The 13,109-nt window shown below is 23.2% G+C and overlaps 1 protein-coding gene across 44 annotated transcripts in view; it reads right to left on the bottom strand.

The window, feature by feature from the left end:
• LOC127289936 (calcium-activated potassium channel slowpoke) overlaps positions 1-13,109 on the bottom strand; it is a 105,434-nt gene that overhangs the window by 17,991 nt on the left and 74,334 nt on the right. For 12 of the 44 annotated variants that reach the window (XM_051318226.1, XM_051318227.1, XM_051318231.1 and 9 more), the window contains exons 12-16: positions 12,497-12,655; positions 11,364-11,440; positions 10,307-10,342; positions 6,386-6,454; positions 1,906-1,956 (exon numbers count right to left, since the gene is read on the bottom strand). In XM_051318226.1, the coding sequence (XP_051174183.1) occupies positions 1,906-1,956; positions 6,386-6,454; positions 10,307-10,342; positions 11,364-11,440; positions 12,497-12,655 (392 nt within the window). The remainder of the gene's footprint in view (positions 1-1,905; positions 1,957-6,385; positions 6,455-10,306; positions 10,343-11,363; positions 11,441-12,496; positions 12,656-13,109) is intronic. The other 32 variants (XM_051318251.1, XM_051318268.1, XM_051318247.1 and 29 more) reach the window with 7 other exon arrangements.

Genomic DNA, 13,109 nt, shown 5'->3' with positions numbered 1-13,109 from the left:
AACAGAAACGTACATTTTTTTTGTTTTTGTTTTCTATGAAAATTTATTTATATTTAATTTTGTTTTTATAAAAAAATAATTTGATTTTTTATTAACAAAATAATTTTATTTTATTATTATATGAAAAATTATAAAAATTTTTTGTATTTTTTTTTATTTGTAAAAAAATGATAATTCAGGAAAAAAAATATACGTTTCTGTTTACGTGTAATTTTTTTTTTTTTAATTGAGCTGACTTGGACATAATCTCTTTATACCTATTGCACACTCATTATCACGCGAGGAGGGATGAGAAACGGAAGTTGTCTGTGTCGCATATAAAAGGTGGATATACATATATATATATAAACGAAGGATGGCAAGAGTCATTAGAGAAGTAACTTTATCAGCCAATTAATTTGACATCGATCGTATGTTACTAAACAACAAAAGGCTTCTTGACACAGTAACTATATGTTTTATTTAATAGGAGGGGGCGGGGGAGGGAAACGAGATTCAAAAATCAGGTACCAGAAGAATCCTGAATTTCTTTGTTTTTTATGACTCTTGCCATTCAAAAACTCTCAGTGGATGTCCTAAAAAAATGTTTCAAGGACAACCGCTGTATTTAAAAATTTTTAAAGACATTAAATAAAAACAAAAAAAAATGTCTCTCCGTTCATAAAATGAATGATAGATAAAGGATAAAAAGGGCAAAAAAAAAAATCGTTCTGAACTGGTCATCGAAAGTGTCAATAAAAAAAAAAAAAAAAACAGAATATCAATTTTTTAATTGGCTATAAACACCGAAAAGATTATAAAAAAAAATATCATAAAAAATCTTTTCATTTTTATAAATAAAATTTAAAAATAAAATTGGTAAATTTAATTTGTAAATAAAATTGGTAAATAAAATTTGTAAATAAAATTTGTAAATAAAATTTGTAAATAAAATTTACAAATATACATCTGTACAAAAGGGCACTGCCCGTATATATTTGAATAAATAAATATAATATAATATAAAAATACAATTTTAAATTTAAATTTTAAAAAATAAAAACTACTTTTCTGTATAGTGTGAAAAAAAAGGTAATAAAAAATATTTCTCTGTTATATAATTTTTAGAAAAAAGTGATTTTCGTTTTGAGAAAAAAACATATATAACCCGAGTCGAAATTTTTCCCTCTTTTCACCCTCGATTTTTTCAGCCTCTTTTCAGCCTGAAATCATGCGGTTATTTCCAAATCTGCATGTTTAGAGGTTGAAAAGAGGTCTTGGAATTTTTTCTTAATTTGAATTTTTCGAAGTTTTATTTTTATAGTATTACGACAAAGACCAATAAATATATCTTCAATAGGGTCAATAAATAATGTCCATAAGAAAAAAAATCCAATTTTTACATTTTTTTAATTTTATTTTTTCGTTTTTTTAACCTCTTTTATGCCTCTCTAGTCATCTTTAAACCCCTTCTTTCAGCCTCCAATATAGCAGATATTTCCACTTTTGCAAATTCGAGGTCGAAAAAAGAGGGTATGAAAGTGTTGGGAGAGAATAAAAGGAGGATAAAAAGGAGGTTTTTAGAGAACTTATAGAGAGTTTAAATTTCGACTCGGGAATTTTGAAGTAAAACGATTTATGTACGAGAACCAGTGACTCGTTTTTATCAAGACAATAATCGCGTATAAGGGAATATGGAGCGCGCGGTCAAACTTCACGAGTCAATGAATTGGAAAAGTGTAAAAAAATTGTTCGAAGGACCAATTCAGTGAGCGACACATTAATGAAAAATTGAGAATTTTCAATTTATTTAAAATTTAATTTATAAATGAAACATTTTTTTGGGAAGAGGGAGGAAAAAAAAAAATGATAAGTGACACAATCTACTCTCGGATTTTTTTTTTCTTGGGTGGGGGGGATACGTACTTGCTCTTCCAACCATTTGAACAGCTCGCACGCCTTTCCGGAATGTGGCCACTGCCCGAAGGGAGAAGAAGAAGCAGAGCTGTTAGTTCTTCACATCAAAAGTTAGTCGACCTAGATTTCGTGGGTCAACTGGGCGGGTAAGGAGAAAAAGAGAGAAAGAGAGAGAGAAAGAAAGAGAGAAAGAGAGAAATTGAGAGAGAGAGAGAGAGACACACATTTATACACAGAGAGAAATTTCTCAAGTCTTCATCGGGCAAATTAATCACATAAACATCATTTCCCCAGGACTTGTTAATTTCCTCTCAAAACTTGCTAATGTTGACATTAAAATCTCACCCAACATAAATGAAGTTATATTTACGACGGCATTTTCAACTACAAGTTTCTTAAATTGCTTTAAGATTTTTCGCAGGGAAATTTTTATTAAGAAAATTGTTAATTTAGAAAAAAAAAATTGTTCGTTCTTTTAATATAACTAATTTACTAGTAAAAAAATTATTAATAAATAAATTTATAATAATATAAACAAATAATAAAATTATTAGTTTATTAATAACTATATTAATTAATACTACTTTATTAACAACAATTAATATTAATAATAATAATAATAATAATATATATATATATATATGTATATGTATATGTATAATGAATATTATTAATTTAAATATTTTAGTAACGATTAAAAAAATTACTATTTTTTATATAACTTTTGAAATATTAAGAATTGTTACTAAAATTACTAAAATTTCATTAAATTTTGTATTAACTAATTCAAATAGTCAAATTTGACTATATTTTCAGTTATTTTTTAACTAATAATTAGTGATTTATTTTAATTAATAAATAGTCTTTTTTTTACCAACTCTCTAAATCTGAATTAGTGAAAATTTTTACTAATTTGAATTAGTGACTCACTTTTTGCTATTGAATTAGTTAAATTTCACTAATTATTAGTCAAAGTTACTAATAATTAGTAAAATTTTACTAATTCAATAGCAAAAAGTGAGTCACTAATTCAAATTAGTTAAAATTTTTACTAATTCAAATTTAGAGAGAATAATTAGTTGCTTTTTAAACTAACATTTAGTCATTTTTTAACTTAAAATTAGTTATTTATTTTTAATAATTAGTTTTCTGCTACTAATAATTAGTTATTTGTGACTAATAATTAGTTATTTGTTACTAATAATTAATTATTTGTTACTAATAATCAGTAATTTGTTACTAATGAGTCATTTGTTGCTAATAATTAGTAATTTATTACTAATTGCCGAAGAAAAAGTCAACATCGATTTTACTAATAAATTAGTTATTTTTAAGTTTTAACTAATCCAAATTTAAAGAGTAGAATTTAAAAAAAAAAAAAAAATTTTTTTTTGATGAAAACTTGAGTTCAGGTATTTTTGGATAAAAAAAAATCTCATTCATTAACACTCGACGCAATCATAACTGGATGGAGTATATAAATGATAGAATTTTTGCTCTAACAGAATAACATATTTTCTATTTTTTTTTTAAATTATTTTGAATGGATTAATGTTTTTTAGGGTTGTTACAGTAAATTTTACACGATTTAAGAAATGCATTATTACAAGATGATTTTGCTTATATATAATTTATAAGAAAGAAAATTGGATGAACAGTCAAAATAAAAGTTAGTCAAATTTCAAAAATTTTTGTATTTTTAAATTTAAGAGAAAAAAATATTGTCAACAAATTTTTTTTTTCACTGAAATTGTAAAGAATTTAATTTTTTTCAATTTTCAATTTGTTAAAAGGTACATTTTTGATAAAAATTAGTGAGAACTAATTTAATTTTACACAATGTTGCCTAAATTGTTTTTTATTATAAAAAAAAAAAAAATTTGTAATTTAAATTTTCAAGTTAAAAATTAAAAAATTGTTTTCAAATAAATATAAAAAAAAACTAACTTTTTATTCGAATTGTTTGTCCAATTTCGAAAAAAAGGGAAAAGAGTAATTTCATGACTCGAAAAATTTTAAAATTATTTAAATAAAATAATTTCAAGAGCCATGATTATAAATAACAGATTTTGTGAATTAAGGGAAAAAAAGATTTTTTTTTTTCTGAAATGGAAAAAAATTAACTATAACAAAAGGTTTGACATTGTAGAAGGAATGCGACATGATGCGACATAATTCCATTGGGATTTTTTTTTTGGCAGTGAATGATGTTAAGTTTTGTATGCGTGTCATAGGTATATATATATATATGTATTTAAAGTTGATTGGGATGAACGAGAGACAAAGAGACAAATAGAGAGAAAGAGAAATAGAGAAATAGAGAGAGAGAGAGACAGTTAGAGAGTTGATCAAACGAGAATTGAGAATTATGAGGGTAAACCCTGGGCATCAAAAGTTCCTCATTGCTCCTAATGATGTCAGTTTACCTTTTGGGCATATATTAGTTTGCGGTTAATTGGCACGATTAATTAAACCACTTTCATAGACAGATTGCAACGCTCTGGAGTTTGAGATTGTAATTATTACAGGCACTATACACCCAGATTTCTGGGGAAATGTGTGAATATATATATATATATATACATATATATATATATAAACATACACATTTGCACGGCCTTTCAGGAACTCTGCTGGGAGAAAAATATTAAGCGGGAGAATTTTTTCACAAAGCAAAAACAAAACCGTTATCGACCCTTGTCGCTCCAATGGGATGCACTGTTTGCTCGCTAAGTCTTGCAGGCTTGTCAATTTTAACTAATCGGGAGCAAAAAAAAAAAAATTCAAATAAAAAGATTCAAAATCTACAGCGCCAATGTAGAAAAAAGTATATTTTTCCTTTTTTTCTAATTTCCCCTCTCATTAAGCTCAACTCAGATTTTTCAGAAAGAAAAACAGTTTTTTTTTTAGTAAGCAAAAAAAAAAAATAAATGAAACGTTAAACACAGAACACGACCCGAAAAACATTTATTGCCACAGAAGAAAGAAAGTTGATGAATAACACAAAATTTTTAAATTACAAATAAATTAATAATTATTAAATTAGTAATAAAATTATTTAATAAATAATAAAGTTCCTTAAATATATTTAAAAAAATAATCATTAATCATAATTTATTATGAATAATAATAAATTGTATTTTTAATAATTGTAATTTAATTAATAGCAATTTATTTATAATGGTCCATTTTTTTTTTAAATAAGGACATTTATTATATAAAATTAAAATCAGTGAAACAAATTAAATTTTTTTTTTTGTTAAACACTTGTGTAATTTATAAATAAAAACCAAAGCTTTTTCTTTTTTTCTGTGATGAACATACAAAAAGAAAACGATAATCAAGAAAATATAATTAACGTGCGATATTAAAATGCATTTCTGCAATAAGCCGGTGCATAGCGATATATTTCACGTTCTCAAAAAAAGTAAAAAAAAAAAATTCGAAGCTTAAATAAAATTTGCCTTTTTTTAAAAAAAAAAAAAAGATATGTTATGTCATTATAATAACGATTTTTCTTTTTTAACGCATCGAATAATCGATTTATCGCGATTCATTATTCTCAGGCCTCAGGTCATGTGTGCAATTATTGCATTATAAGCAGCCTGTTTAACTGCTTGCAGCTTTTGCCAAAAAAGCTTCACGATTTAAGCTTGAACTTTTATAAAGCTTTATGACAATTATTAACAATAATAACACGACGATTAATGGGATTATTTTGTGAGGGGAAAAAAACGGGAAATTTGAGTAGTTTTTCTTTTTAGTGGACAAAAATAAAAAAAGAAGACAAATTTAGGAATCACAAGACATACACTGGAAAAATTTTAAATCAAAGAAAACAAAAAAACTTTCAAAAAGATTTTTAATGAAAACTACTCATTTTTTTTTTTTTTTTTTTTTTAAATAAAACGAAAAGTGAAAATTTCTGCTCTCATCAAAATTTCAATGAAAATTTAATCATTCAAATCAAAATCAATCAACTAAATAATAATTTATTATTATTATTATAAATAAAATAAGAATTTATTAACTAAAAACTTTTATTTAATACAGTCAATTAAATTTTGTATTAGAAGCTGAATAAAATGAAAATTTAAATTAAAAATTAAGAAAAAAAAAAATTGATAAAAGAAAATTTAAATTTTCTAATAAAAAAACAAATTTTTTATTCATTTCTCGATTTGATTCAATAATAATAATAATAATAATAATAATAATAATAATAATAATAATAATAATAATGATAATTATAATAATTATAATTATAATAATAATAATAATAATAATAATAATAATAATAATAATAATAATAATAATAATAATTAAATTTATTCGAACAAAGTAAAATTTTGTGGGGAAAATTTTTTTTTTTTTTTTTACTGAATCGTGCAGAAATTTTTCACTGAATTTTGAATTTATTTTTTTGTAAATTTTTGAAAAACAAAAATTGGGAAAGGAAAAAAAAAGAGGATAATGGAGACACGCGTACCGTCAAGGTATCTGTGGCAGGTGGAGTTTCCTTTCACCATACCCGTCTGCATCATCATCATCCCCACATCTGCAAAAATCCATTGATGAGCCGCCGGACACGGGGATTTTTTTTTTTATCATTAAAGAGATTATTAATTTTGCATTATATAAAATATTATAAAAATAGGCGGAGGGGCGAGGGGGGTAAAAAAAAAATAAATGGCAGCGTTGCTGGCAAATGAGTTAGATATATGCAACAGCACACCGTCATATTAGATGACATCAATAATATATATACAATATTTTTGAATCCATATTAATTATATATACTTAAAAAAAGGGGAAGCTGAAAATATTCCTGAAATACCTGATTTATAAAACAGAATTCTGTATTTAAGGGGAATTCTGCATTTTTTTTTTGGTAAATAAAAAATTTTTTTTTATAGAAACTCTCATTTTTTGTACCTTTCGAGAGATGATGATTCCCAAAGAGAAAGTAATTATATTTTATTTTTTTTTAGTGAAAAAAAGAAAGAAAAGTGAGTAAAAAAGTGAAAATTAATAAAATTTTGTGTTTTAGATAAGAAATTATAGAAGATTGTAATAATTATAATTGCAAATTTTTTTTTTGATTTTTTCTTCTGTTTTTTCAATTATTTGATTTCTGCATTCGCCAAATAATTATTTAGAATTAAATTAAATAATTAGTCTTGAGTAGACAAAAAAAAAATGTTTGTGAATAATTTTATAAACATGTGATTTTGTAAATATATAATTGTTAAAAAAAAAAATTTTATTGAATTTAGTGTAAAATGTAGGAAATGTAAAACTAAATTTGTAAAATTTTTCAAATGTAAATTTTTTTTGTCAAATGTTTTGTAAAATCAAGTATAGTAAAAATAATTTTCATAATAAATAATAATTTTATACTAAATTGAAAAAATTTTGTAAAATTTCCTAAATATTAATTATTTATCCTTACAGTTGTTTTGATAAAAAAATTTGTTTTCTTGATATATCACAAAGTGTAAAAATTTAACCAGATCATAAAATTAAGTAGCTTTAACTTAAATAAATAAGAAAATAGAATATAAAAATATATACTAAACTTTTTAGAAGGAAAAAAAAGCACATAATTGGAAAAATTATTTTAAAAAGCTTTGTGTTATATATATATGTTTAAAAAATTCGCGAAAGCTATATATATATATATATAGTTATAATTTGGACTGCCCAGGGTTTAAAAATGTAAACAATTTGTGATGTATGTGGCGATTTTTGTGTGATTTTTGTTGCGTCTGTGTATATTATTAATAAAGATACAATAACGAAGGAAATTTTGTGATCTGGAACTAAGGGCCTTTCGCAATGCGAAACAGAGAAAAATGATTGTTCGTTATTCGTAAAGGATTATAGTAAGAATGCTCGTACAAAGTTTATATAGTTAAAATAAACACCTTTTTTTTTTTAGGAAAAATTTTACGATGGGAATATTTAAAATAAAGGACTTTTTTCTATATTTCGTTTTTTAATTAATAATATTAATTTTCGATCACCACCTGAATATATTCTTAAAAATTCTTTTTATGTAATATTGTACCATGAAAAATTTATATGAAGATTACTGTTCCATTTTTTTTTCAAATGACCTAGATTTTTCAAAAAAAAAAAGTAGTTATTTTTCTCTCAGTGCAAAAGTATATTATTTTGATTTCCTATTTAGATTAATATAATTTAATATTTATTTTTAATTTATTAAAATAAGTTTTTCAATTAATGAATTTTTTTATAGTTAATTATATTTTCAAATTTTATTTCCCTTTGAATTACTTTTATACAATGATAATATTTACTATATTATCCTTTATTCCTTTCACTCTTAAATTGGAAATTTGTTGAATAAACCATTTATTGGGATATAAAAATGAGTTATAGAATGTATGTGCAGTGTTTGAAACCCTTGTTACTTACTCTTTTACTTGCGTAAAAAAAACACCCTTTTATCTCAAGAGAATATTTTTGAATTTTCCTTATCCCATATAATATAGATCCAAAATGTTATAAAATATTTTACATCAGAATAAAATATTTTATTTTCAAATAATTTTTTCAAAATTATTCCTTTTTTTGTTTTTAATTTCAAAAATATGTTTGTGATCGAAAAGAGTTTCTTTAAAAATTTTCCAACTTTCACATAAATATCAAAGGGGTTTTTTTATTCTTTAGGGACAATATACTTTGCATACTTACTAAAAAGCTCATTTTTACATCATCTCGAATAATTTATTCAAGAAGTCAAAAAACAAAGTGTGGAAAGAAAAGAAAATTTTTGCATCGCAAAGGATTGACTTTTTGTAATAGGGTCAATAGCATTATTTTACATTTCCTGTTTATTTATAGACCAAGTGGAAAAATATTTTATCGTCTTATCATTTTTTATTTCCTTTTTTCGAAATTATTCATCTAATTTTTTAATTTTTTAATCAATTAATAAATTATTAATTTTACCTACAACTTTGATACTGAATTAATTATTTATTATTTTATTAATAATTAGTAATTTCATTAATAATAAATTATTTTCAAATTGTACTGACTAATATTTTTTTTTTCAATTACATAATTTATGGAAACAATTTTTTTACGTTTGCACTAAGTGGTTTGCAAAAATAAAAATAAATTGAGCAATATTTCATAGCGAAAAAACGAATTGAACCTGAAAAAGATTTTTTTCGAATTATAATATTATAATATGAAACTGATCTGTTTTTTTTTATCATAAATAACAGCTGGTTACATGTTAGATCGCTTATTATTTATTTTTTTTCGAGACTCCTTTGGTGCCAATAAAGACCCAACTTGAGAGGCTATATATCATGCATGCAAGGCGGACGAGAGGTGACACACTAGAGTGCAGGCTAATTTCCTTATATAAATCGGTCAGGTGGACATGCGCCAGCTGACTGACACTATCAGAGGAAAATCGGCGGGGGTTTACATGTCACATGCTTCCTCATAATGTTTCATTTTTCACCATTATACACAATTGCTCAAAAAAAAAAAGAAAAAAGAAATTATTTTTTATTATCATTTACCGCTTTTTTTTATAATATTTCACCGAAAATTTTTTTAATTCTATAATTTTTATAATATTTAATGAATAATTTTTAGTACTTTTGTACTTTTTTTTTGGTACTTTTGTAAAAAAAATTTTTCAATGATTAATTTAATGGAATTTTTTTAAAATAAATTATTTAAAAACTACTTCCCCTTTGAAAGAGGAAGAAAACAGAACTAAATGTTAATTATATCCGAAATAAAAAAAGTAAAAAAAAAACTATTTATAGAAATCGCAATCAATATTGTGAAGAATGAAACATTACCCGAGCAGCATTCCATTTATATTAGTGTAAGTATGTCGAGTATATATATATATATAAAGGGAAAATGCAGCTTTATTCATCGCCATTTTTATTATCACCATGATCAATTAACGTCATCACCTTGGCGAATGCAGGGAACGATTATATATAGTGTTTTTTTTCAAAAAAAAGGTCACGCAGAGAAATATAGTGAGGTAAAAAAAAATATTAGAGAGAATAGTATAAGGAAAGAGAAATGTAAAGTAAAAAGGCAAATAGAGTTAGAGAGAGAGAGAGAGAAAAATTAGAAAGTGAAGTAGCCAATCAAAAAAGTACGGCATATATATATATAGAAGATTCAAAAAAGACAAAAGGGAGAGAGCAAAGAGATGGTGAATATTATAATAGCTGAACAAAAGGACAAGAGCCAGATCGCAGAGTGAAAATTAATAAAGAAAAAAACGAAAAATAAAAAAAAATAGTGTATATATAGAGATATATATTAATGTATATATATATATATATATTAAAGTAGACGGTAGTAAATTTCCAGAGTAAGCGAGCGAGTGAGACGTTACCTAAGTCCCGGCCCCAGGAACGCTGCTGTTGCCCCACTAGATCATATATCACAATAGTTTTGTCACAACCATGTCACTTTTCTCACTGTCACAGTAATTACTGATACGGCTCTCAAATGCTACAGGAAATTTTATAGAAGGGTGGAGGGGGGGGGGCCTTCAGGAAGAGGACTTCCTATTCTAATATTCGTTTTTATTTTCTTTTTTTTTTTTTAATTTTCTCTAAATAAAATGTTTCACAAGTCACGTGAGTCACACATTTGCAATTCTTTTTTTTTCCAAAAAAACAATTTTTTTTCTAATAATTTAAATTAATATTATTAATAAATAATAATAAATTATATAATATTCTTAAATAATAATATTAATTATTAATTATTAATTATTAATTATTAATTATTAATTATTAATTATTAATTATTAATTATTAATTATTAATTATTAATTATTAATTATTAATTATTAATTATTAATTATTAATTATTAATTATTAATTATTAATTATTAATTATTAATTATTAATTATTAATTATTAATTATTAATTATTAATTATTAATTATTAATTATTAATTATTAATTATTAATTATTAATTATTAATTATTAATTATTAATTATTAATTATTAATTATTAATTATTAATTATTAATTATTAATTATTAATTATTAATTATTAATTATTAATTATTAATTATTAATTATTAATTAATTAAATAATAATATTATTAGTGCGCGTGTAAATTATTTTGTTTTTTTGTTTTTAATTTTTTAATTTTATATTCTTTTTCGTGTATATATTTAATTTTTTTCTACAAAGTTAATTTTAATACGAAAATGTGTCATGTGACTTGTGAAAATAATTTCTGCTTTTTATATTTATTATTTTCTTTTTGAAAAATGAGAAACAAAATTATTTTGAATATTATAAGGGGGAATTTTTTGGCAGAAATTATAATTGGGTGGGAATTTTGATATATAGTATAAAGAAATTGATTTTATATATTTTTTTTAATAAAATAAAAAAAAAAAATTGTAAATAGAATAAATTCATGACTTACAGTTTTTACACTTGCATTTCTTGATTAAGGTTTCATCCTTGATGTCCTCGTGACATGCTTTACAATAGAACCAAGCTCTGAAAATAAAAATAGTAATTATTTATACGTATTATATGAAAACAATTTTTTTTTTAAAGAGAAAATCAAATTTTTTACTTTATAGAATTAAAAATTATTTATGAATGAAATTTAATTTTTTTTTTTGAAACATTTACATTTTTGCAAAATTATTCTTATAAGTAGTGATAAAAATAGATTCAGTTTAAAAGAAAAGGTTTAAAAATTGTTTATCAGTAGTAAAAGACGATTTTAGTTAGACAAAATGATTTATAATGTTGTAAATTTTCCCTGTGAAATAAAAATCAATTTCGATAGGAGTTTCTTTTTAACTTTATATTCAGTAGTAAAAGTTATTTTCAGTTAGACAAGTTTAATATATTTGTTAAAATATCAGTAATAAAATTCCAGCTCAGTTAGACAAAAAACATTTAAAAACTATATTGTAAATCAGTAGTCAATTTTAGTCAGACAAATTATATTTCTCTTAAAATCAGTCGTAAGTAATTCAGTAGTAAAAGTCAATTTTCTGTCAGACTTATTAAAATATTTCAATTCTCTTTTCAGTAGTAAAAATCCTACTTTAGTCAGACGAACTTATTAAATGCTTCTCTTTTTTAGTGTAAGTAGTAAAAACGTGTTTTAGTCAGACAAATGTATAAATAATTTTATATCAAGAATCAGTAGTGAAAGCATGTTTTAGGTAGAAAAATTTGAATAAATTATTGTATCAGTAGAAAAATTGTGTTTTTGTCAGACAAATTATAAATTTCTGTTTATGAAAAATCAGTAGTCAAAACATGTTTTAGTCAGACGCACATATTAAATTCTTCTTTTTCAGTATAAGTAGTAAAATAAAAATTTAATAAGACAAATTTATAAAAATTATTTTACATTAAAAAAAAATCAGTAGTAAAATCGTGCTTTAGTCAGACTGCGGTTAAAATTCTAGTAATTTCACTAAAAATTGTAAAATTAAAATTTAAGTCAAACAAAATTGATAGGAAATTATGAAAATTTTAAATAATCAGTAGTAAAAGTAAATTTCTAGTCAGACATTTCTTTTTAATACTCACCTTTTTACTTCGTCGGCCGATTGAGCAATGAAGAATCCCTGAGTATTAGCAGCGATCTTGGCACCTCTTGGATTAATCGAGATCTTACTGTCAGCACCTGCTTCTCCTCCTTTAATCTCGATAGCGAGCAGTAGAAGCTTCAATTTCGTGAAGCATAATCTAGAATAATTTCATGACTTGTAAATATTCATTTTTTTTTTTTCACAAACATTTTCAATAATAAGAAGTATATGATGTACATGCAGAATGTGACCAAAGAAATAATAAAGTTTTTTTATAAATTATTTTTACTTTAAAAAAATGTGTATTTAATACTAAATTTTAATTGTCTTTGCATTATAAAAAGAGTATATATAAATGTCAACAGTAGCATAAAAATAAATACGTCTTTTAATTTTATAATTGAACAAACGAGTATTTTATTATTTCTCATGGAATTTATCATGTATCCCAATACTTCATTTCACTATATAAGATTTAAAAAAAAAAATTTAAATTAGTATTTTAGTATTTAATTTTCTTCAAACAAAAAAGGAGATATAATATTTTTTTGTAATTCAGTGCTTGATGTTTACGATTTTTGGAAATTGATAAAGTAAAGTTTAACATTATT

The sequence above is a fragment of the Leptopilina boulardi genome, unplaced genomic scaffold (assembly GCF_019393585.1).
Source record: "Leptopilina boulardi isolate dan_hultmark-lab unplaced genomic scaffold, ZJU_Lbou_2.1 LbouV2_51, whole genome shotgun sequence".
NCBI classification, from domain to species: domain Eukaryota; kingdom Metazoa; phylum Arthropoda; class Insecta; order Hymenoptera; family Figitidae; genus Leptopilina; species Leptopilina boulardi.
Note: the sequence above shows the minus strand (reverse complement) of the source record. Positions and strands in the feature narration are given on the sequence as shown.